We start from the raw sequence: 23,809 nt of genomic DNA on the forward strand, positions 1-23,809 counted from the left end.
CTGGTTCCCACCGCCAATTCAATAGAGGATTCCACAGAACCACAGAGGCACATGCTCCCGTGAGCCCTGCAGCCACAGCAGCCAAGGCACCTGCCGCTTGGAAGTCAGCTCCGCCCGGTCAGGGCTTAACCTGTGGTTTGCCGTTGATGCGATATTTTTTGACATAGGCAAACTTGTGGCTTCCTGAGCTGGATTGGAAGTGAGTTGGCCTTTGGGTCCGCAAGAATCCAAACCCTGAAGTTCTTTGCGTCATTTCCTTGGGTGGGGTGGGGGTTGTGGCCACACCCTCTGCCCCCGTGCACACACACTCCTGCTCTGATGACACAACCCGAGTGCTTGCTCCAGACCACCCTGCCATAGAAGGACCGGGAGGGGGAGGTGAGGGTGTTTGTCTGCTGCTAGGCGAGATTTATTCAGAGACTGGTTAGAGAGACTGCCCTGCCCCGTGATCGGAATCGCAGTGTGCTGCTTCCTACAGACTACAAGAAATAGCTTTCTACGCCACATGTCCACAAAGGTGGCAGGAAGGAGTGAGGCCACGGGGTGCCAAATGTCCACAAAGGTGGCAGGAAGGAGTGCGGCCGCGGAGTGCCACATGTCCACAAAGGTGACAGGAAGGAGTGAGGCCGTGGGGTGCCAAATGTCCACAAAGGTGACAGGAAGGAGTGAGGCCACGGGGTGCCACATGTCCACAAAGGTAACAGGAAGGAGTGAGGCCGTGGGGTGCCACATGTCCACAAAGGTGACAGGAAGGAGTGAGGCCGTGGGGTGCCACATGTCCACAAAGGTGGCAGGAAGGAGTACGGCTGTGGGGTGCCACATGTCCACAAAGGTGGCAGGAAGGAGTGTGGCCGCGGAGGTTGTCGCAGCGTGAGAGCCACAGGCCGCGGTGTGTGCCGGCATAGGACGCTCCAGAACTGGAAGATAGACCGCAGCTGTCTGACACCTGTTCTCTCTCTCCTTCCCCCACCCCATCTCCGCCACCCATAGGTACGAGCAGCCGAAATGTGATAACACGGCCAGGGCCCACCCAGCCAAAGCCCGGGACCTGTACAGAGGCCGCCAGCTGCAAGGTGAGTAGCCCCCGAGCATGTGGCCCGACTCCACCGGCCCTGCCGCCAAGTTTCTTGCAAATGTAGAATGAAAAAGTGTTCATCTGACTCTCTTTCCCAGGGAGCCTGTCTGACTCCGGAGCCTCTTACCTCTTTACAGAGGGGCCAGGAGTCCACACAGGGAGCCCAGGGCTGTGTCTCCCCTGCCACTGTGTGTGCAAGGTCAGACGTCGGGGAGAAGGCAAGTGCCCCTCACAAATCAGGTCAACATGCAGCACCCCTCGTTGTTCCTGAACCCCAAAGTCTGAGAACCCTTTATTCATCCTACCTACATTTCACTTTTGCATTGACATTCCTTTTGCATTGAATCAGCAGCTCAAGAAGCTAAAGTTTAGGTTTTAAGAAAACATGAGCTTAATGTGTGCATTGAGTTTAATGACAAGTATTGGAATTAAACAGAAGCAGTGAATTTAAATGTATAATAAGTGAAAAATGCAGTCACTGAAAGATGTCACGGGCAGATGTGATGTCATTAAGATGCTTCAGAGCTCCTTGCCTTTTGTTTCATTTTGATCTTTCTTCTCTGAATATCTCCAGATTGTGTATGTTTAACCAGCGGCTCGGAGACATGACAATCACGGTCAGTGTTCTTTGCTTAGACTGCCCTTATCTTGATCTCACAGAATCTGGACCAATTCCTGATTAGGAAACCTTTGTGGTACCTGTACTATTTGCACTGTCGTTGATAGAAAGGATTTTAAATTGTAAAAACAAAGCTGTTCTGCTTGTACACGAGGACAGAGGCGAACAGAATAGCACAGTGTATGCATTCTTCACTGCCACGTGTTCGTAGCAATTTCACACCTTAGTGATAAAAATGCTTGACTCGGGAAGCAGAGGGCAGCTTGGTGACCGCCACGCCGCTCGCTGGCCTTCTTGTTTGGAGCTGTCTTCGTCTTAGGTCTTCATGGTTTCCAGCCGTGTGCCTCCCCACTGTCTTGCTTGTGAGGCAGGTTTGAGGAATCTGTTGCTTACCTCGTGTGAGCAGTCGGCTTGCTTTCTGTTGAACAAATCAGCTTCTTTCTGCATCTTGGAGGTGAGGGCAGGGGAGGAGATCATGAGGTGTGAACACAAAGCCGGTGGGCGTGCCTAGAGGAGGGTGGTTTGCCTCTGACACTGTGTCTGCAGGCTGTGCTCAGCTGCTGGCTGAACTCCATCTCCCTGATGCCCTGTCCGGAGGGAGTGCCCCTCCTCCGTTATCTGGTGTCATCTCTCGCCTCTGAAATCCGATTTTAATATTGGTGGGCGAGATGTTTCCTTAAAAGATGTAGCGAACTTAGCACCTGCTTGCCGCATGGAAAGCCCTCAGTAAATGCTGCTGGTTTTGACTGCTCTTGATCGCGTCACATAAGCTTCAAGCAATCTGCCCTTTGTCCCTAACACACTTATTGAAGGGTCCAAGACTCTTAACTTTTTTTTTTTTTGGTAACATGAAGTTGCATTACTTTTAAGCCAAGCTGCGCTGTGGTCTTCACACACGTGATACAAATGCAATTTATGGAAACTCAGTCAAGCTTTGGTCCTCATTGGTAAAACGAACCATGACCAAGGGTGACTTCAGCTCCCTCTTAGGAGGACACGTGGTAGGAAGGTCTTTTCCTGGTAGAATCCAATCCATTACACTCCAGACCCAGACTCTTGACCTCAAAATAACGGTCATTTTTCCAGTGAGAACAACTGGTCCTTGATACTGAGAAACATGAAGTGATGTCATTGTCTTCTCTGAGCGTCAGATGTGCCGTTTAGAGAGGTACCATCCCACACCGTGAGGAGGGGGACATCAGAGCTGCAGAAACCGTGCCCCTCTCTGCCAACATGGGAGGAGCAGGACAGTTAGACTCTCACGACGGAGACAGCGTTTCCTTGCCCACACCTCAAACGAAAACCAGATTGCGTCGGCACTGAAGCCGTGTGACGTGAGCTGGGCAGAGGTCAGCTGACGCTTTGCTGTAGACGTTTGGGAGGGTACTGCTCATGACCAGTTCGTTATTTGCATTATTTGGAAATAATTATCCTTATTGGGAGAAAACAAGTAGCTCTTAAAATAGCTCCAGGATACAGGCTGTTCCTGTTAGAGAGGAGAAACCTATTTCCAAAATAGCACCATGGCAACATTTGAGGAGGAAGATGCTTCAAGTGCCAAGTAGGCTGATCCGTTTTCTTCTTAAAAGGTGCTGTTTTCTTTTGAAGTTGCTTTTCTGAGTTTTCACCAAGAAGGGCCTTTATTTTCCATGGAAAGCTGATAATATTTTCACACAAAAGTCACTTGTTTGGAGTGAGCAGTTTATTTGCCAGCAAATACTTATTCACATCGTAGGTAGGACAGTTAGAGGTGTTTGGCAGCAGATGACCATCCGACCTGTGGAGGCCATCGTTGTATTTTATGGCACAGGAGATCAAGGTCCGGCTTACGGGGCTACATACTGAGGGCTGGCTCACCGTTCTGGGTTTTGAAGATTATTCTTTCATTCCGTCGGTTTCCTCCTAGGACTGTCGCAGCCTGTGGAGAGAAGTGAAAACTAGTGTGGCAGAAATTCTTTTAAAAAGGCACTAAACTACCTCTTCTTGGACAGATTCACCTCACTTTAGGTTACCCTGGCAGCTCTGATCACACTCTGATTGGTGCTTTAAATAACGGGCTGCCCTGTCTCGCCAGCCTCCCCCGCCCCCGACATCCTCCCGTGCCCTCGTCAGGCAGGAGAGTCGTGCACTTGTGGCTGAGCTGTGGCTCCGTGTCGGGGCACTGTGTGACTCTCGTGTCCTGCTCTGCTGTGGCTCCTGTGTCCAGGCCTGGCTGGAATTCTTCCCTCTGCTCGAGCTGCCTCTCTCTCAGCTCCCGTGCCTCCTTCAGGGCAGCTTTCTTGGGATGCCCAGGTGGCCAGCCACTCACATGCACCTGTCCAGCCTGTTCCAGTGGGTGGGGCACAGCACGTGGTGTGCGTGTGGACTGGCACGCTCTGCCCCATGCCTCACACGGTCCCTGGGGAGATGGAGACTGCACCTCTGTGTTCCCGGCATCCTCGAGCTGTGAAAGGAGGACATAGGTGTTTTTCTTTTCCCACTGGAAGACCTTTTCAGCTATTCTGTATTGAGTGCTATTGGTAAGCTTTGACTTGCTGGCCATGTGGTCTCGCTTACCTAGAGCCCCGTAGCACTGGTCTTGAATGGGCTTTCCAGTGTGGGGAGAGGGTGACCCCAGCCTTTACTGGAGCAGCAGTGCTGGGTTCATGGTCCCCGTCAGTCCTCAGGGCGCCTCCTGCTGAGCAAGAGGGGGAGGGGCCAGCACAACCCTTTGCTGGCTCTCAGAGTGGCCCCAGACACTGGCGGGTTCAGGGAGGAGCATCCGCCCGAGGGGAGTCAGCTCAAAAACTTCATATCCAAAGTGAAGTCAAAATAAGTGATTTCAAACCTGGATTGTAGGCCTTCCTGTCACTTTTCCTGATGACGCAATTGTGTCTTTTACCCTCGGATACGGTTTTCTGGCTGACTCTCATTCTCAGGAGCAATCTTCGTCCAGTGAGCAGGCTGGCTTTCCTCTGGGCGTTGCTTCAACTCAGTCTACACTGGCGGGGAGCGTGCTTGTGTTTTTGTCATGGTGATGATCTGCGCTGCGTGCAGGCCAACTGAACTCTCAGGTGCTGCGGTGGAAGCTGCCGGGAAGGTGACCCAGGAGCTGGGCGGGGGGCCCAGGAAGCGGCGGGGGAAGCCTGACTTCCTCCGGAGCCATTCTTTCCTCCACCAGCTCGGGCAAAACCGCCTGTCTGTCTGTGGGTGTCATGGCGTTGGTGGTGCCCAGTGGCACCAGCACGAGGACGGAGGGGGTGGCGTGAGGAACCCCTCGGGGGGCCTGGGCACCCTGGGCTTGGACCCTCTGTTACTGCCCCATCCCCCAAGCCAGGGTCCTCTCCTGAGTCCCCACAGCTGCTCCGGCTGGCACGCAGTCTAGGGAGTGGTCTTGAGTTTGGTCAAACAGCCTCCCCGCCGAGCATCTCCAGCAGCTCTGTGGACTCAGCAGCTTTCACGATCGGTCAAGGCCTCCCCCTGAAGGACCGGCACAGAGCCAGGACCTCCTCACATCTGCAGCCGGGAGCATCTCTTCTCTGGGGCCCCTGAGCGACTGCAGGTGTAATTACAGTCTTTGACTCATGTAGAAACCTTAGAGACAGCCCTGGATTTTTCAAACACTATTTTAGCACTATTCTAATATTTTTCAAGATTAATTATGATTTTCTGAGGCAGCATAAAATGATCCTTACCTCACCCTAAGCAGAGCTTAGGACATTTTCTAAAAGGTAATTAGACCATGAACAACACGTTCCCACCAGGTATCGTGTGACACGTGAGGACCTCGGTGTTCACCTTTTCTCCACAGCAGACAGGAGCCTGCCCGGACTTCACTTTGGTGGCGTTTGAGACCCTCGCAAAGGTGACACGAGGTGTCAATATTCCTCCAAGTAAAAATGTCAGCCTCTGTGATCCCTGCTTCAGATCAAAGGCTGAATTCACAGACACGAGTCTGCTAAATTTTAGCCGAGCTGGGAACAAAGCTTTAGGCTTTCGACACATAATCCTGGAACCCTGAGGATGTGGGTAGCTTGGTGAGCTGTCTGCACTCTGCGTCCACACAGGTTCATGCCCGGGCCGGCTGCTCAGGGGACAGGCTCAGATGCTCTGTGACCCATGAGGCTGGGCCAAGGGCTGGGTGTCCAGGAGGCTGGGAAGCGGGGCTGTCTGCGATAGAGGATTTTTAACCCGGCATTCTTATTCTGCTTTGGAGAGCTGTCTGGTGGCATGAAACCTAAAGAACACCAGCTCAGCCTCCTGCGTGTGGGTGGGGATTCCCAGATACAGCAAGAGGCTGCTCCACGTGGCGTCACTTGGAAGAGAGAGCTCAATCTACGTGGTTTTTTGGCCACTAAGTTTGATGTCTAAATATGAAATTAAATTTGTAGGTGAGTAAGATTAGCAACACTTTTGAAGAAAATTGCAGTTTTTAGGAAGCGTGACAGTGAAATGGACCATTACGTCGGTTTTATTGAGGAAAGACTGCCACAGATACAAACTCAGAAGAATCACACATACAGTTTCCATCCCAGAGGCTTCATAAGGCAGGAACAGCAGGGACAAGGGGTGCTAAGGAGTCAACGGTTGGGAAAGTGTTGTTTTCGAGAACCAGCGTCAGTGGGAGTGTCCTGAGATGCCACTGCCCCGTGCCGTGGGGGCGTTGCAGGGAGCTCCTCCCAGCCGCCGAGGGAGCCTGAGCAGGCACAGGGGAAGCAGGGGAAGCAGGGGAAGCAGGGAAGCGGGTGGAGTGGGTGGAGCGGGCCTTTCACTCGGCGCTTGCCTTTTCTCCCAGGAAAAAAGTGGACGGGATGCTCACTGCAGAGGGTACATGAAACATTAAAACCAAGAAGCAGTGATGTGGAGACTCTTGGCAGAATTCTCAGTGGGATTTGATTACAGTATTTCGTTCAGCCAATATCTTGTCTCTGTGTTTAAGGCTGATGAGACATTGGAGAATGCTTGGGGAGCACTGTGGGAATTCACCAACCGAGAAACGAAAGCAACACAGGCTTTTGACTTCCTTAGCAGGTAGAGCAGAGAGTAACAAAGCTCTAAATACATTCGGAGGGTGCTGGGCGCTTTTTCTGTTTGTTAATTGAGACTTCGACAGCTGCGTGGGAATAACTGAGCCGCGTGGCTGTTCTCACTGATGTGGCCGAGCAGGAGCTTTTCTCATGCACAAGCGCGGGTCTCCCAGGGGCCCAGGCTGCTGTGTTCGTGGGCTCTGAAGACAAGACAGGAAGCTGGAGCCATTGTTTTTCCCGTGGCCTTTCAAGCAAAGGTTGAGGACTCTGACGGGCCGGGGCGCTCCGCTCTCATCCCACACTCACTCCACCCCCTTGGATGAGTCCTGTCACAGCTCCGAGCTCTCCTGTGTCACACTGGCCACCCTTCCTCCAGGCGAGTTTCCAAATAGACTCTACGTGGACACTGATCCCCATCCACGCAGCAAGAAGAGGTGTCTGGAAACCACAGACCAGGCCTGTGCCGCTTCCAATCGTTAGGGTCTCCTTGCTCCAGATTAAATATGAACTGCCTGTTGTGGCCTCTGGGACCCTCCTGCCCAACCCCAGGTCTCCCTGCCATGCATGTGACTGTGTCTCGCCTGATTGGATGGCCTGCTCAGAGAGGCAGGGGCGCACCAGCACTTCCCTGAGGGGCCTCGCCTCCAGCACGCAGGACATGGGTCATTACTCTGAGAGGCATGCTGATGTGGACTGCCAAGTTTACAGCGATAAAATAATCTCAGGTTGTTAATCCACCCATTTATTTCCCATCCAGGAAAACGCATTGGTCCTAGGGCGTTATGAGCAGCAGGGCTGGCTGCGTGGGAGTGGTCTGGGCCATTTCACCGGCCCAGTGCTCCAGGGGGACCCTGGCTTTCTTGCTGTGCGGTCACTAACGTGACCTAATTAATTTTTAAGCGTGAGGCCCCCACGCCCCATTTTGCATTGGGCCCTACAAACCAGCTGGTCTGGATTAGTAAGGACATACGTCTTGCAAGTCATCGGGTGTCCCACGGCAAAGAGCCAGTGTAGTGGCATGAAGAGGAGAGTCCAGGAGAGGCAGGAGCAGGATCAAGGCAGGGCCAGGGAATAAGGAGGGAAGGGCTGGGCCTGTCCCCCAGACGGGCCGAGCACAGAAGACGCAGACGGGAAGACAGGGTGCGCCCAGGACGTCAATAGCCCGGCTTAGGCAGTGGGGAACATGCCATCGTGTCCTGGGGGACTTTGGGCTCTCGGCACAGCAGGCTCACAGCATCCGGCCTGGGAGAGACGGCGATGGCGGGAAAGCTGAGCACCCTTCAGCTGCTGCTCCAGAGACTCCACTAAACTAGGACCCCATTTCTGAAATGTAGGGGGTCCAACTTTACTTCTGTTTTCTCAACATAATAGGACAATAAATATCTGAATCATAAAATACCCAGGAATTTACAAGAATATCAGAGAACCAAGCATGAGATGGCCTAGGACCAGACACAAAATGACCCTCAGCAGGATCCGAGAACCGGAGCCCTGAGCGACGCTGGCGACCCCGAGACCCGAGCCCTGAGTGGCGCTGATCACGTTGTTATTTTAGAAACAAAATGGCTTGTGTTCGTTTATGGTTTCCTTTAAAGCCAGATTTTTAAAGATAACGTGCCATTTAAAAATTATTCCCCAAGACAGCAGGGAGCGTTCTGAAGGACAGCAGGACAGTACGCTCTGGCCAGTTTGGCCTGCGTTGCTTTGAAAGTTATGATTATGCAGAAGAGAGACGGAATAAAGTTTAGATTTGCATTCATCATGAAAAAGGCATCTGCCAGACAAATTAATAGCATAAGCAATATTTCACAGACAGTTTAAATAACTCGAGAACAAACTGGTCTCCAACAGTATCAAATATATTAAATTAATTTCTAAACAATTGTTATTCTATTGCAAATAATTCCTAACTCTATTAAAGCAGTTTATCCTAAATGATTAACTACTTTAAAAGCCTTCCAAGTATGGTATACACTTGAAAATAACAAGTAGGCTTTTAACTGGCCTACGGTTATTAGTTTAGACTTCCTGGCTATCTCATCTGAATTGATGGAGACTCTACCGTCATCAGATTAAAACCTCCTATAATGCAAGGCTCGCTTACTTCATGTTTGCCGCTGGCTCGGGCAGGAAACCTGCCGTGGCGCTGCTCAAAGGGCCCTTCTTTCTCAGGGCTGTGCGCTTCGGGTGAGACCACAGTGAGGCTGGTCCAGCCAGCGGGGACTCCACCCAGAGCCGAAAGCTCTCATGGCCGGCCGTGTCCCGTGTGTAGCCAGTGCCTGCCGTGGTTAGAAAGCCGGCAGCTCCCGTTTACACATTCTGCGTCTCGTGCCTCTTAACTCTACACACCAGCCACGGCCACTGTGCTCACGCAGGCTGTTCTCCACCTCACTCTCAAGGTTCCTGCCACTGATCTTGCTTCTCAGATGGGCTCCGTGCTCCCTGAGGTTGGTAGTCACTGCCTTCAGGTCTTCGGGTCCCCTGCACCAGGGCCGCTCAGGCATGAAACACAGAGCTCTACCCGCGTGTAATATTTACCTGTGGTCTCTCCCCTCCACCAAACCACGCAATTCAGATGCCTTGAGCTTTCTTTAGCTATCTGCATTTCATCTCTTCACTGAATCACGTTTATTGTTTTCACTTGGAAGTGCTGATCTTCCTGATGGCCCTGTGCCTTTAAACCCACAGCCGAGTACTAAACCTACATGGGACCCTCTCATGAGAACCACACATCCCTTGCTTTTCTAATTTTGTGAGCAAATATTCATGGCGTGTGTTCATTGTGTGGCCCCTGCCGATGTTCTGGGAGATGCGCGTCCACAGAGGTCCAGTTCCTGTGCCCTGGCTGTGAGGGTGGCAGGTTGATGAGCCTGGGATGAATGCTCTTAAATAAGAAAGCAACCTCATTTCAATTTGAAATATCAGGGAAATGGAGACTGAAATTCTCCCTATCTCTAAAAGTATTATGGTAGAATCCTCGCCAACTATTTTCCAGATTTGTGCCAACGTCAAGGACATTTCACCCTCTCCCCAGATAGCACCCTTTGAGTCAGGGATCCCCAGGCAGCGTGGGCAGCACTGACATTGTGCAGCGCCCAGGAGTGAATGTGAAAAATCACTTCTGCAGCAGAAATTAATTCTAAGGGGGATCGAGACAGGGAAAATCCAATTATCCAGGTTGGATATTGGCCACAGCACGGCAGTGATTACTTCTAGAATAAAGGCAAGACTAATGGAAATGGCCCAGCTGATAGTAGCAATTGAATTATGTTCTTCCTGATAATTCTTTGAGAATTTAATTGGACAGACGAAGGCTGTAGTGCCCTGATGCATAAGCTGTGCATCATACTTAGACACCCCTGGATGACCGACCAAGGTAGAAAACTTCCCACAACCTGGTTTGTGATGAATAACAGCAGGCTGTGCACACTCCTAGGAGGTGTTCTCCGGCAGCGTGATTTACTCTTTTTCTTAGTTCTCTTCTAACTTGTCAAATTAAGGGCAATCTTTCAGAAATGTCAGAGGTTTCCCTCTCTGACGGAGAAGGATAAATGGACTGCTCCTTAGTTATTAATTAGCTTTCAGAAATTCCTGAGATAAAGTGTGAACTTCGGCAAACACACTTCAGTGTGTTGAGTTTCTGTCCTATTTATGCATCTTTTCTCTATGCTTTTCCTGATGTAATCAACACTTGAAATATATAATCCCCTTATTTCCAGAGGAAAATAGGATTAGATCCCAGTGTGAGGTTTCTGATTTTAAAAACATCTCCCGAGGAACACACATTATCTGTCATGAAATACTACTTTTTGGAGCATTCTTTGATATTCTCTTAAAAAAATGTCGTTTTATTTAAAATTTTGCTCTGTTAAATAGTAGCCCACTTGTATTAGTTTGTTTTCATGTTACTATGAAGAAATACCTGAGGGAGGGTAATTTATAAAGGAAAGAGGTTTAATTGACTCACAGCTCCACATGGCTGGGGAGGCCTCAGGAAACTTACAGTCATGGCGGAAGGGGAAGCAAACACGTCCTTCTTCACATGGCAGCAGTAGAGAGAAGGGGAAGTGCCAGATGTCTATAAAACCGTCAGATTTCATGTGGACTTGCTATCAGGAGAACAGCATGGGGGAAGGTGCTCCCATGATCCAGTCACCTTCACCTGGACCTGCCCCTGACGTGTGGATTACGAGGATCACAATTCCAGGTGAGATTTGGGTGGGGACACTAAGCATGCCACCACTCACTGCTTCATGCAGGGGTAAACTGTTTGCTCAAACACAGCAGAATAGCATCGTCGTCTTTGGAATTATTCTAATGGATAGATCTTTTTGAAGCAAAGAATGGAACAAAATGAATCTTCTTCCACCACGTGGCTGTGCAGGAGTATCAGCCTATTTTGGCTTGAGAGGTTGCCTGATTTGCAAATTGTTCATTGTTCAATTAAATTCCTTTACCACACATTTAAACAAAAAACAAATATAGGCCGGTGCCCCTCTGGGTGCCCCTCAGGCTTCCCCTGTGTTCTCGCCTTGGCAGCTGTGAGTTGACGTTTCTCTTTATTGTTTAGAGCTCTGGCTTTTCTTGCACAGACCACTTCCCGCCGATGCACCAGCCCTAGAGTCCACGTGTGCATGGTTTCTTCCTGAGCACGTACCCAACTCAGCAGAGGTGAGACTGCTGCTGTGTCAAGAGAGCAGCGAGAGCAGGGCTGCCTGTGTTGTCTTCCCATGACCAATTCCAAGCCCTGTCCACCCTGAGACGCCATTCCAGTTCTCCACACCTCCACAGAGAGTCTCCGTCATTGGGGGGAAGGGGAGGTACAAAATGTTTTACTGCAAAAGGAGATGTCTTTTGTGTCTGGTGCCTGGTGTCCATAGAAGGGACAAGGTAGAGGACCTGCAGGACCACCCTCTGAGACCATGCCACGTTTCCCCACGGACAGGACAATCTGTGGAAAGCCGGATGCAGAGGACTTGCAGGACCACCCTCTGAGACCGTGCCACATTTCCCCACGGAGAGGACAATCTGTGGAAAGCCAGATGCAGAGGACGTGCAGGATCACCCTCTGAGACCGTGCCATGTTTCCCCACGGAGAAGACGATCTGGAGATAGCCGGACGCACTCAGGCTGGGTGTGGGATTGAGCTTCATAGCAGTCAGCCTTAGTGCATGCTGGGAAGGGCATGAGGTGGTGTCTTTTCTGGAAGCCCCTCTGGTAGAGGAGGTTCTGACCTCCATCACTCGTCCATCTGGACAGCGAGTTAGCTCTGCTTCTGCATAAATATATGTAGGTGAGATATTCGCTTTAATTCTCTTCTTGTTCTGTTGTCCAGGGTATTTCTGTAGAAATGCTTTAAATATAGGAAGCCCAAGAAGCTGGTAGAGATTGAGTCAGCAAACCAAGGTCAATATGCATATTCTGAAGGACGGAGGAGGCGGGAGGGCTGCAGGGACTCCAGTCAGGCCCACTAAGGCATTTGGATCGTATCCTGCAAGAGTTTTGGCTGAGACATGGAAAATTAATTTTTTTGTTGTTTTTTTGAGATGGAGTCTTGCTCTGTCACTCAGGCTGGGGTTTAGTGGCATGATCTTGGCTCACTGCAACCCTCCCAGGTTCAAGCAATTCTCCTGCCTCAGCCTCTGAGTAGCTGGGACTACAGGCACACACCACTACACCTGGCTTATATATATATATATATATATATATATTTTAGTAGAGATGGGGTTTCACCATGTTGGGCAGACTGGTCTTGAACTCCTGACCTCAAGTGATCCACCTGCCTCAGCCTCCCAAAGTGCTGGGATTACAGACATGAGCCACTGCAGCTGGCCAATGATAATTTTTTTTATTCTTAAAATATCATCTGGGTGCAGTGGCTCATGCCTGTAATCCCAGCGACACGGGAGGCTGAGATGCTGAGCGGAAGGATTGCCTGGACCCCAGGAGTTCCCATCTAGTCTGGGCCACAGAGACCCCCTATTCCACCAAAAAATCGTTTCAACAGCCTCACGGATGATGATTCAGAGATGCACAAGCCTGGGGCCACCAGAGTGGCTGACGGATGTGTTCTGAGGCCTGCGCAGTGGCTGTGGGGACGGCAGAGGGAGGGAAGAGGGGAGAGAAGGGCTCACCCGCTTGAGGTCACAGAGCCTGGCGGGTGGGTGGGGGCATCACCACGGAGGAGGCTCCTGCACCTCATAGGCGCTGACCCGAGCGACTGCCCGGGTGCACAGAAACCCCCTGACTTCCAGCAGAACTGTTTTTATAACCAAATGGAGACAGGGTGGCCATGGCACAACCACCACCACGACATTCAAAACGGCAATTATTTACTGAGAACGTAGATGGCGTCAGCCTAGGCGCTTTCCCCATGAGGCCATTTATGACTCGTGACAGTGCTGTGAGGGAGTGTTAGTGATTTGTTCATAGATTAGTAGATTGATATTAAAGGTGCCACCGTCTAACTTATCTCACACAGTGCTGTGGGGAGCTGTCTAAACCACTCGGACGGAAGCTGATCTGAGCTACACGTGAACACGCACACATTTAGACAAATCTCGCTAGAGAAACATTCTGTACAATGAGGCGCTCGTTGAAAGGCAGGCTTACATGGAACACCTGCAATGTATTAATGAAGGAACTGGAAGAGAATTGTTATCAAGTTGTCCTCTCATGTAATGGAGCACAGAGACACACAGACACGGACACAGATGACAATACAAATTCAGACAGACACAGACAACAACAATATAAATCCACATGCAGACACACATGCACACAGACACACACAGACGACAATACAAATTCACTCACAGACAGACAAATGGACACAGACACAACAATACAAATTCACACACAGACACACATGCACACAGACACACACAGACGACAATACAAATTCACACACAGACACACATGCACACAGACACACACAGACGATAATACAAATTCACTCACAGATACATGGACACAGACACAACAATACAAATTCACACACAGACACACATGCACACAGACACACACAGACGACAATACAAATTCACTCACAGACAGACACATGGACACAGACACAACAATACAAATTCACACACAGACACACGTGCACACAGACACACACAGACAACAATACAAATTCACTCACAGACAGACACATGGACACAGACACAACAATACAAATTCACACACAGACACACATGCACACAGACACACACAGACGACAATGCAAATTCACTCACAGACACATGGACACAGACACAACAATACAAATTCACACACAGACACACGTGCACACAGACACACAGACGACAATACAAATTCACTCACAGACAGACACATGGACACAGACAGAACAATACAAATTCACACACAGACACACATGCACACAGACACACACAGACGACAATACAAATTCACTCACAGACAGACACATGGACACAGACACAACAATACAAATTCACACACAGACACACATGCACACAGACACACACAGACGACAATACAAATTCACTCACAGACAGACACATGGACACAGACACAACAATACAAATTCACACACAGACACGTGCACACAGACACACAGACAACAATACAAATTCACTCACAGACAGACACATGGACACAGACACAACAATACAAATTCACACACAGATACATGGACACAGACACAACAATACAAATTCACACACAGACACACATGCACACAGACACACAGATGACAATACAAATTCACTCACAGACAGACACATGGACACAGACACAACAATACAAATTCACACACGGACACACATGCACACAGACACACAGACGACAATACAAATTCACTCACAGACAGACACATGGACACAGACACAACAATACAAATTCACACACAGACACACATGCACACAGACACACACAGACGACAATACAAATTCACTCACAGACAGACACATGGACACAGACACAACAATACAAATTCACACACAGACACACATGCACACAGACACACAGACGACAATACAAATTCACTCACAGACAGACACATGGACACAGACACAACAATACAAATTCACACACAGACACACGTGCACACAGACACACACAGACGACAATACAAATTCACTCACAGACAGACACATGGACACAGACACAACAACAATACAAATTCACACACAGACACACGTGCACACAGACACACAGACAACAATACAAATTCACTCACAGACAGACACATGGACACAGACACAACAATACAAATTCACACACAGACACACGTGCACACAGACACACACAGACGACAATACAAATTCACTCACAGACAGACACATGGACACAGACACAACAACAATACAAATTCACACACAGACACACGTGCACACAGACACACAGACAACAATACAAATTCACTCACAGACAGACACATGGACACAGACACAACAATACAAATTCACACACAGACACACGTGCACACAGACACACACAGACGACAATACAAATTCACTCACAGACAGACACATGGACACAGACACAACAACAATACAAATTCACACACAGACACACGTGCACACAGACACACAGACAACAATACAAATTCACTCACAGACAGACACATGGACACAGACACAACAATACAAATTCACACACAGACACACGTGCACACAGACACACACAGACGACAATACAAATTCACTCACAGACAGACACATGGACACAGACACAACAACAATACAAATTCACACACAGACACACATGCACACAGACACACACAGACGACAATACAAATTCACTCACAGACAGACACATGGACACAGACACAACAATACAAATTCACACACAGACACACGTGCACACAGACACACACAGACGACAATACAAATTCACTCACAGACAGACACATGGACACAGACACAACAATACAAATTCACACACAGACACACGTGCACACAGACACACACAGACGACAATACAAATTCACTCACAGACAGACACATGGACACAGACACAACAACAATACAAATTCACACACAGACACACGTGCACACAGACACACAGACAACAATACAAATTCACTCACAGACAGACACATGGACACAGACACAACAATACAAATTCACACACAGACACACGTGCACACAGACACACACAGACGACAATACAAATTCACTCACAGACAGACACATGGACACAGACACAACAATACAAATTCACACACAGACACACATGCACACAGACACACAGACGACAATACAAATTCACTCACAGACAGACACATGGACACAGACACAACAATACAAATTCACACACAGACACACGTGCACACAGACACACACAGACGACAATACAAATTCACTCACAGACAGACACATGGACACAGACACAACAACAATACAAATTCACACACAGACACACGTGCACACAGACACACAGACAACAATACAAATTCACTCACAGACAGACACATGGACACAGACACAACAATACAAATTCACACACAGACACACGTGCACACAGACACACACAGACGACAATACAAATTCACTCACAGACAGACACATGGACACAGACACAACAACAATACAAATTCACACACAGACACACGTGCACACAGACACACAGACAACAATACAAATTCACTCACAGACAGACACATGGACACAGACACAACAATACAAATTCACACACAGACACACGTGCACACAGACACACACAGACGACAATACAAATTCACTCACAGACAGACACATGGACACAGACACAACAATACAAATTCACACACAGACACACATGCACACAGACACACAGACGACAATACAAATTCACTCACAGACAGACACATGGACACAGACACAACAATACAAATTCACACACAGACACACGTGCACACAGACACACACAGACGACAATACAAATTCACTCACAGACAGACACATGGACACAGACACAACAACAATACAAATTCACACACAGACACACGTGCACACAGACACACAGACAACAATACAAATTCACTCACAGACAGACACATGGACACAGACACAACAATACAAATTCACACACAGACACACGTGCACACAGACACACACAGACGACAATACAAATTCACTCACAGACAGACACATGGACACAGACACAACAACAATACAAATTCACACACAGACACACGTGCACACAGACACACAGACAACAATACAAATTCACTCACAGACAGACACATGGACACAGACACAACAATACAAATTCACACACAGACACACATGCACACAGACACACACAGACGACAATACAAATTCACTCACAGACAGACACATGGACACAGACACAACAATACAAATTCACACACAGACACACGTGCACACAGACACACACAGACGACAATACAAATTCACTCACAGACAGACACATGGACACAGACACAACAACAATACAAATTCACACACAGACACACGTGCACACAGACACACAGACAACAATACAAATTCACTCACAGACAGACACATGGACACAGACACAACAATACAAATTCACACACAGACACACGTGCACACAGACACACACAGACGACAATACAAATTCACTCACAGACAGACACATGGACACAGACACAACAACAATACAAATTCACACACAGACACACATGCACACAGACACACACAGACGACAATACAAATTCACTCACAGACAGACACATGGACACAGACACAACAATACAAATTCACACACAGACACACGTGCATACAAATTCACTCACAGACACACGCAGACAACAACAATACAAATTCACACACAGACACGGACACAGACAAAAGATTCAAATTCACACAGACACAGACGTGTGCACAGACACACATTGACATACAGAAACACAAAGACACACAGATACAGATGCACAGGCGCTATTCAGACAGACAACACATTCACCTCCACACAGACACATACAGACACACAGATGTACACAGACCCACACACACTGATACACACAGATGTACACAGACCCACACAGACCCACACACACACAGATATACACAGACATGTAGGCATACCACCACCACCACCACCACCACCAGCAGCACCATCTGGGTCAAATTTGAATGAGACTCAAATTCCCAAAATGAACCCAGTGATGTGGGCCCCACCCCCGCCCCCCGGGCGCTAAGAAGCGCTGCCCCCACCCTTCCCCCCAGGGGCTCCTGCTTCGCGTTTGCTCCCCAAGCTCACGAGATGCCTGGCGCTCCAGGCAGGAGAAAAGCAGCAGGGCTGGTGGTGCACGTGGGTCGAACTCACCGTGAAGGGCCCCATCGGCTCAGGCACTGGAGACGGAGCTTAGGGTGCCGCCCCGCAGGAAGGAAGACACTGGAACATAACATGCAGAGCCCCCTTCCCCGAGCCTGCTGGGGTTTCAGACCGGAGGCAGACAGCACCTTCGAGGCAGGAACGCTGGAGCAGGTTGTGAGCAGAGAGCACCCTGTCTAACTCCCTCTGCCTGCAGGAGTGGCCCGGAGCCATCGGGGACTGGCCCAGCGTGGCCTGAAGGTAGCTCAAATGCCCCTCATGGCGTTCATGGATTCACGTTTCTTTTTACCATAGCATTTGCTTTTGGTGGTTTTATTTCTCACTTACTTGTTCTTTCTTTATTGAAAATGAATAGCATAGGCTCAAATCCAGGGAGCAAATACCTAGCCCTCAGCCGTCTGCCAGGGTTTGTGCACTAGCTCTTGGAAAGCCTGACTCTTCTGTACGACTCTTTGAGGGTGTATACACAGCTGAGCTGTGCCAAGTGCCTGTGTCTGTGTGACCTGGGCCCCAGGAGCAAAGGAAAGCACACGCGCCTTTCCACGCCCAGACCCGTGTCTCCTTCCCTTGGCGAGGGCAGGGTGGCCACTCAGCCAGGAAGGCCAGCCTGCGGGCCAGAGAAGACACACAGACCGGCTCTGGGCCTTCTCACCCTAGAGGCGAGGGGCCTCGAAGGAGGAAGTGAATCCCACGTTTACGTCTGATCGCCTGCCCAGAGCCTTGCTGGACTCTGGAGGGAAGCTCTCGATCTGACTGTCTGGTTCTGCAGTGAGCAAGGTGATGGTGAAGACGAGGCCGCCTGACTAGGAAAATCAAGAACCCACCATCTGTTACCTCGATCACTGGAGTAGAGGTCTCACCACGTGAAAGAGGCAAGTTCCTTCCACCAGTCAGGAAAAGACGATCTATACGCGGGAGGATTAATTCTCTTTACTTTTCGTTACACGAGACTGTCTCACTCCTCGCACGGATGCACGTCACGTCCCCCTTTCTGGTCCCTGTGCAGAGGCAAAGCCTTCACTGCTACAGCTTGCAGTGCGAGGAAAGAAGTTAGAAAAATCCGACTTCTGATGCCGGCCTCTGCTGTTTTCCCTCGTCAGGAATAACGGACAGGGTGTGGGAGATTCCTGCAGACCCAGCTCAGATGACTTGAGGCAGTCCAGAGAAGTGGGAGGCAGCTGCATTTTTCCATATGTTTTATGAAGAAATCAGAATCGATGCCATTAATAAACACCTGGCCGTAGCAGTTCCGCAGACGGGCCTGTGGCACTTGGGTTCCGCCCGTGTTGGCCACTGGCCACGACACTCCACATTCCGCAGCAGCCCTCGCCTCCCCTCCGTCACTGTGGGCCATAAAAGGCAATGGTCCCTACCCTCTGATTATCACCCAAAAAGAAGGCCCATAGGTCAGTCACTCCAAAGCCAAACCTTATTATTCAGCACAAGTGCGTGGCAGCCTAACTCATCCTGTTGCCTAAGCCTGTGTTTGGCAGCCTGTTTATCTTGGAGAGCATGCCAGCAAGTGGAATCACTCGGATTCCAGGGGTCTTTACCAGAGTTTGAGGTAATGGCTGAAGGAGATGTCGGGCTACACCTGCTTGATTGTTTTTAGGCTGAAAATGTGGTTGTAGAAACCCAGGGCCCTGGCAGCCCAGTTCTCTGTTGCCTGGGATGGCCTTGGGCCTGCCGGCTGCCTCTACGAGGAGGGACGTTCTTCTCCCTGCTGTGTTTCATTACAGGCGTCTCAGTGTATGAGATTCTCAAGACAAGCAGCTTCTCATCTAGCCAGCTTCAGAGAAGAGACACACTCCAGGCCTTGGAGGAGCTAGACACTTGTAAAAATCTAGCCCAAGAAAAATATATATAGAAAACTAGCATGAAACACACCCCAGATCCGGATCGGCCAGCATGCTGACTTTGGGTTAGCAGTGAGCTGAGGGTATCATAGAGTCCCGTTTCTCCTCCAGTAAGTCCGATTCTACCAACCGCAGGGTTGTGCCAAAGGCTGACAATTGAAGCACCTTACAAAAATCGTCCTTTGAAAATTGTTATATTGTTTGTTGAGATTTAGGTGAGTGCACTGTTAGCTGTTAGGTCAGAGGGATAGGAAAGATTTCTCTCTTGTTTTAATATCAGGAATTTGTCTTTTATCTCCTGGTTGCTTGATTCATGCTGAGCTGTAATTTTATTCGCTTTCCCTCTTCTTTCTTGGCTGTAAACTATCTGGGCAGGATATGGGGAGGAAAAATGATGTATTCCTTAATGAGAAAACGACTGAGAAGTACAAAATCCAGGGATTCTGGTAGTTGCTCCACATGATCCAATTCAAGCAAAGCATCAATTAAAACCCCCCACTCAGTGGAGTGATAGATTGCTTTGTCACTGGCAGATTCGAAACGGCCTTCAGCTCTGGGCCTGTGGTCTTTGTCTCAGGAGAGGCAGCAAAAACTCGGCATACAGAAGATGCCACCATGCCCTGGATGTGGTTGTAATCAGCCGGCACAGAGGTGGACCGCACTGCACAGCCGTGAGGGCACATGCAGGGGCCCCTTCAAACCGTGCTGCTGCTGCTGGAAACTGAAAATTGTCAGGATCCAAATGGAGTCACTTCTGCCAAGCCCAGCTCAGTGGAGGAGGAGCCCTCACACACACCGGTGGGGAAAGCCACAGCCTGACACAAAGGCCTGCAGCCTCCCACGGAGAGGCCTTCTGTGAGGACATCAGCCAGTGACTGCCCTTTGAACCCCGGACTCACGCTGCTCTCGCCATCCATCCTTGGCGAGGAGGCATGTCTCACAGCCACCTGCCTCAGCCCACAGCCCTTGCCGTCCTCGGCCTCCCTGGGCGCACCTGTGGCCCCCTAGGTCTGCCACGGCCCACAGATTCTGGGATTGCAATTCTCTGTTCCTTCCCGGATAAACACACGTTTTGGAGAGCCGCTCTTTTGCTGGCATTTTAGGTTGACAAAACAAAGGGCCTCGTCGAGACGTACAAGTTCTTGAAAACAAAACCATGACGTCCCATTGTCCTGTGTGGCTCCCTCCCAAACAAAACCCAGGGCTGGAGACCATCGTTCTGCCGTAAATTAATATCACCTGGAAAAATATAAATAAACACCGAGCTTTGAATGAAACACTTGGTTCCAAAATAAAACTGGATTCCTGTTTCCTGCTTCAGGAACGGTTTGTGAGCGTCTGTTTGAAAGACTGTGGGCCTGGTCTCTGGACAGCCTGCAGTGGATAATAAACACAGCTTCCACCTCAGGAAACAAGTGAGTATGTAATCTGGAGAAATAGTCTAAATTTGAAAATGCGAACTCGCAGCCTGTATCCGACATACGTTGTACTGATATGTGACTACTTCCTTTTCCTGAGTCCCGCGTCTTCACTGTGTTTGCCGGTGTAACAGGGATTCTGGAGGGCTTGCTGCAAGATCGCTGAGCTGTCTGCGCTGCAGCGGCTGTGGCCTGCTCTCCGGAGGTGCCTGCCTCTCAAGGCCTTTCCTTCAGTCCCTTGACGGTGCTTTTGAGCATGCGCCCACCAGAGAATGACCTTTATCCAGGGCATTTGCTGTGGCAGAGGCCACGCTTCTCAGAGCACACAGTTTCCTACCTTGGGCCAGCCAGAGAAGTATGCATGGGAGGCAGTCTCATCCCTGAGAGGGAAGGGCAGGGAGGGCCCAGGACAGGGGCTATGCAGGGGGTCCCACCCTCGGCACTGGCTGGCGGACAGGCAAGGGGACTCACGACCTCTGGTTGGCTCTCTTCTGTGGGGAAAACATGCTCTTGACAGTCCTGCCCACTGCCCCGAGCTCTGAGAGGAGGCTTCGCAGTCACTGGAACAGCTCTGCTCCTGCCTCTGCTGTGCCCGTGTTTTGTGCACACAACGTGTGATGTCATCGGTCCTCGGGAGGGTGCTGCCACACCATGGTCCCCTCACCCAGGCGGCAACGTGCAAGTCTTGGCGTTATGGTCTCTGACAGGCCCTCAGTTGCCCCCAAATGTCCCCAGTGCTGTCTTTTGATTCTTCCCAAATGGGAAGGGATCTAGATGGGGCGGCCCCTGAGACTCCATCCACCTCCCTCTCCCAGTGGGCATGCTGCTTTCCCAGTGCCACTGGCCATCAAAGGCCCCGGGTCCCAGGCAGGGCACCTGTTGCCCCAGTGTGAGCTGACTGGGTGTGGGGCTGCCTGAGCTCTGGACCCAGGGATTTAATCCAGCTGGTCTCTTGTCATTTGGGAAATTTTAATCCACCTGGGATTACTGTCCGCAAATCATTTGTCCAGAGTTTCCACAAGAAGGAATCCCCGTGGCTAGGTGTCACCTTTTCTGCTTAGCAGCACCCTCCACGACTCCAGCCTGGGGAAGCCGAGAGTCATCAAGGAATGAAACGGACTGTTCAGGCCTTCGATTAAACAGGCGGGCAGCTGACCTGTGAGCAGATGAATGTGCGTGGAGAAGCTGGTCCCACAGCCATCTCCATGCCGGGTTCCCATCCGTGGTCCTAGGTTTAGTGGAATAGTATGTTTTTAAAGCTCAGATGAAGTGTAAGCACTTCTGGTGTTTGCAAAGCTGACTTGCTAAACCCTTTCCCCAGCTCACTTGCGTCCCCTTTCAAAAACACCGCGGTGGGTGACTTGCTGGAGGCCACCCTCGGGAAGCACTGCTGTGCTGTGAGCTCCTGCCCCATTTTTCAGGAGAACCTTCATTTCTCAGGGTTCCGGGGCTGCCTGTCCCATCATGGGGTGGCAGGCGGGGGCATCTGAAGAAACCTCTAGATGGTGGCAGCACCTCATTCCTCTCCAGCTCAGGGTGCTGCACCAACCCATATGCTCCCTCAATGGCTACTTCTCGTTAAAGGCGTGTGAGGGAGAAGGAAGGCAGGCACCCTTAGCTTGGTCTGATTCCCTCAACTCAGAAAAGCCTGTCCCAGAAAGTCCAGCCTCAGACGTTAGCGATGACCCCTCAAAGCAGCCGGCAGCGTGCTGGGTTTGAAGCAGGTACACGCTGGGCGTGAGAAACTCAGGGAAGGTTCGGCTCTGCGGGACTAGGCAATGAGTGTTCCAGAGAAAGTGGGCTTTGCACTACTTTATTCACAATGAGGACGATGTGAACAGGTGGAGGATGGGTGATATTCCTGGGAGGGCAGCGTGGGCTGCACGGGAGACATGAGAACCGAAAGGTGGGCAGCTGACAGGATGGAGGTGTGTGTTTGGGGAGCCCATCTTTGAGGAAGGCAGACGCTGCTTGGGTGCACTTGCTTCTGGTCGGTTCGTTTTCATCTCTCCTCCTCGTGTTACGTGTTTTCTTAGGAGGACAGTTTCCCATTACAGCTCTGGATTATGGGGCCAGGTAAGAAGGTGCATGAGGTCTTCAGGAATTCTCCCTGAAGAGCAGGGTGAGGGCTCGTTTCCTGCCTGCCTTGGCTGGAAGCTCAGCTTCCAAACCAGGCGCGCGATGATGACCCCGGGGAGGACCGGGCTGCTGTGTGTTCGGCCAGGGACCCAAGTGCGCTCTGCGTTCCACATGCAGCTCCTGAAGATCCAGGCCTGTCACAGTCGTCACACGTGAGCTCCGTTCCCCTCACTCAGCATTTCCAGACCGAGGCTTTGTAAATAGGAAATTGCATAATAATTCCCAAATCTTACTCACATCACCTGAATTTTTTTTAATGACAGGAGGTTTTTGGTCACCTAGTTGGTTAATGGTTGGTTAAGTTGGTTAGTAATTAACAGCCTAACTCAGGAACGTCGGAAGTGACATCCATATTAGCCTTCCAACTCGCTGGCCGGAGCTTTATTCCACTACTTTCCAAAAACTTACGGCCATACACAGTCATA

At 50.1% G+C, this 23,809-nt stretch overlaps 1 protein-coding gene across 1 annotated transcript in view; it reads left to right on the forward strand.

Annotated features, from left to right (window-relative positions):
• The window catches only part of SMOC2 (SPARC related modular calcium binding 2), a 138,785-nt gene that overhangs the window by 80,367 nt on the left and 34,609 nt on the right, over positions 1-23,809 (forward strand). The window contains exon 9 of the mRNA XM_064384093.1: positions 991-1,073. Within this exon, the coding sequence (XP_064240163.1) occupies positions 991-1,073 (83 nt within the window). The remainder of the gene's footprint in view (positions 1-990; positions 1,074-23,809) is intronic.

This window comes from Aotus nancymaae, unplaced genomic scaffold, assembly GCF_030222135.1.
Source record: "Aotus nancymaae isolate 86718 unplaced genomic scaffold, 86718_ANA_hifiasm-v0.15.2.pri h1tg000034l, whole genome shotgun sequence".
Taxonomy (NCBI): Eukaryota; Metazoa; Chordata; class Mammalia; order Primates; family Aotidae; genus Aotus; species Aotus nancymaae.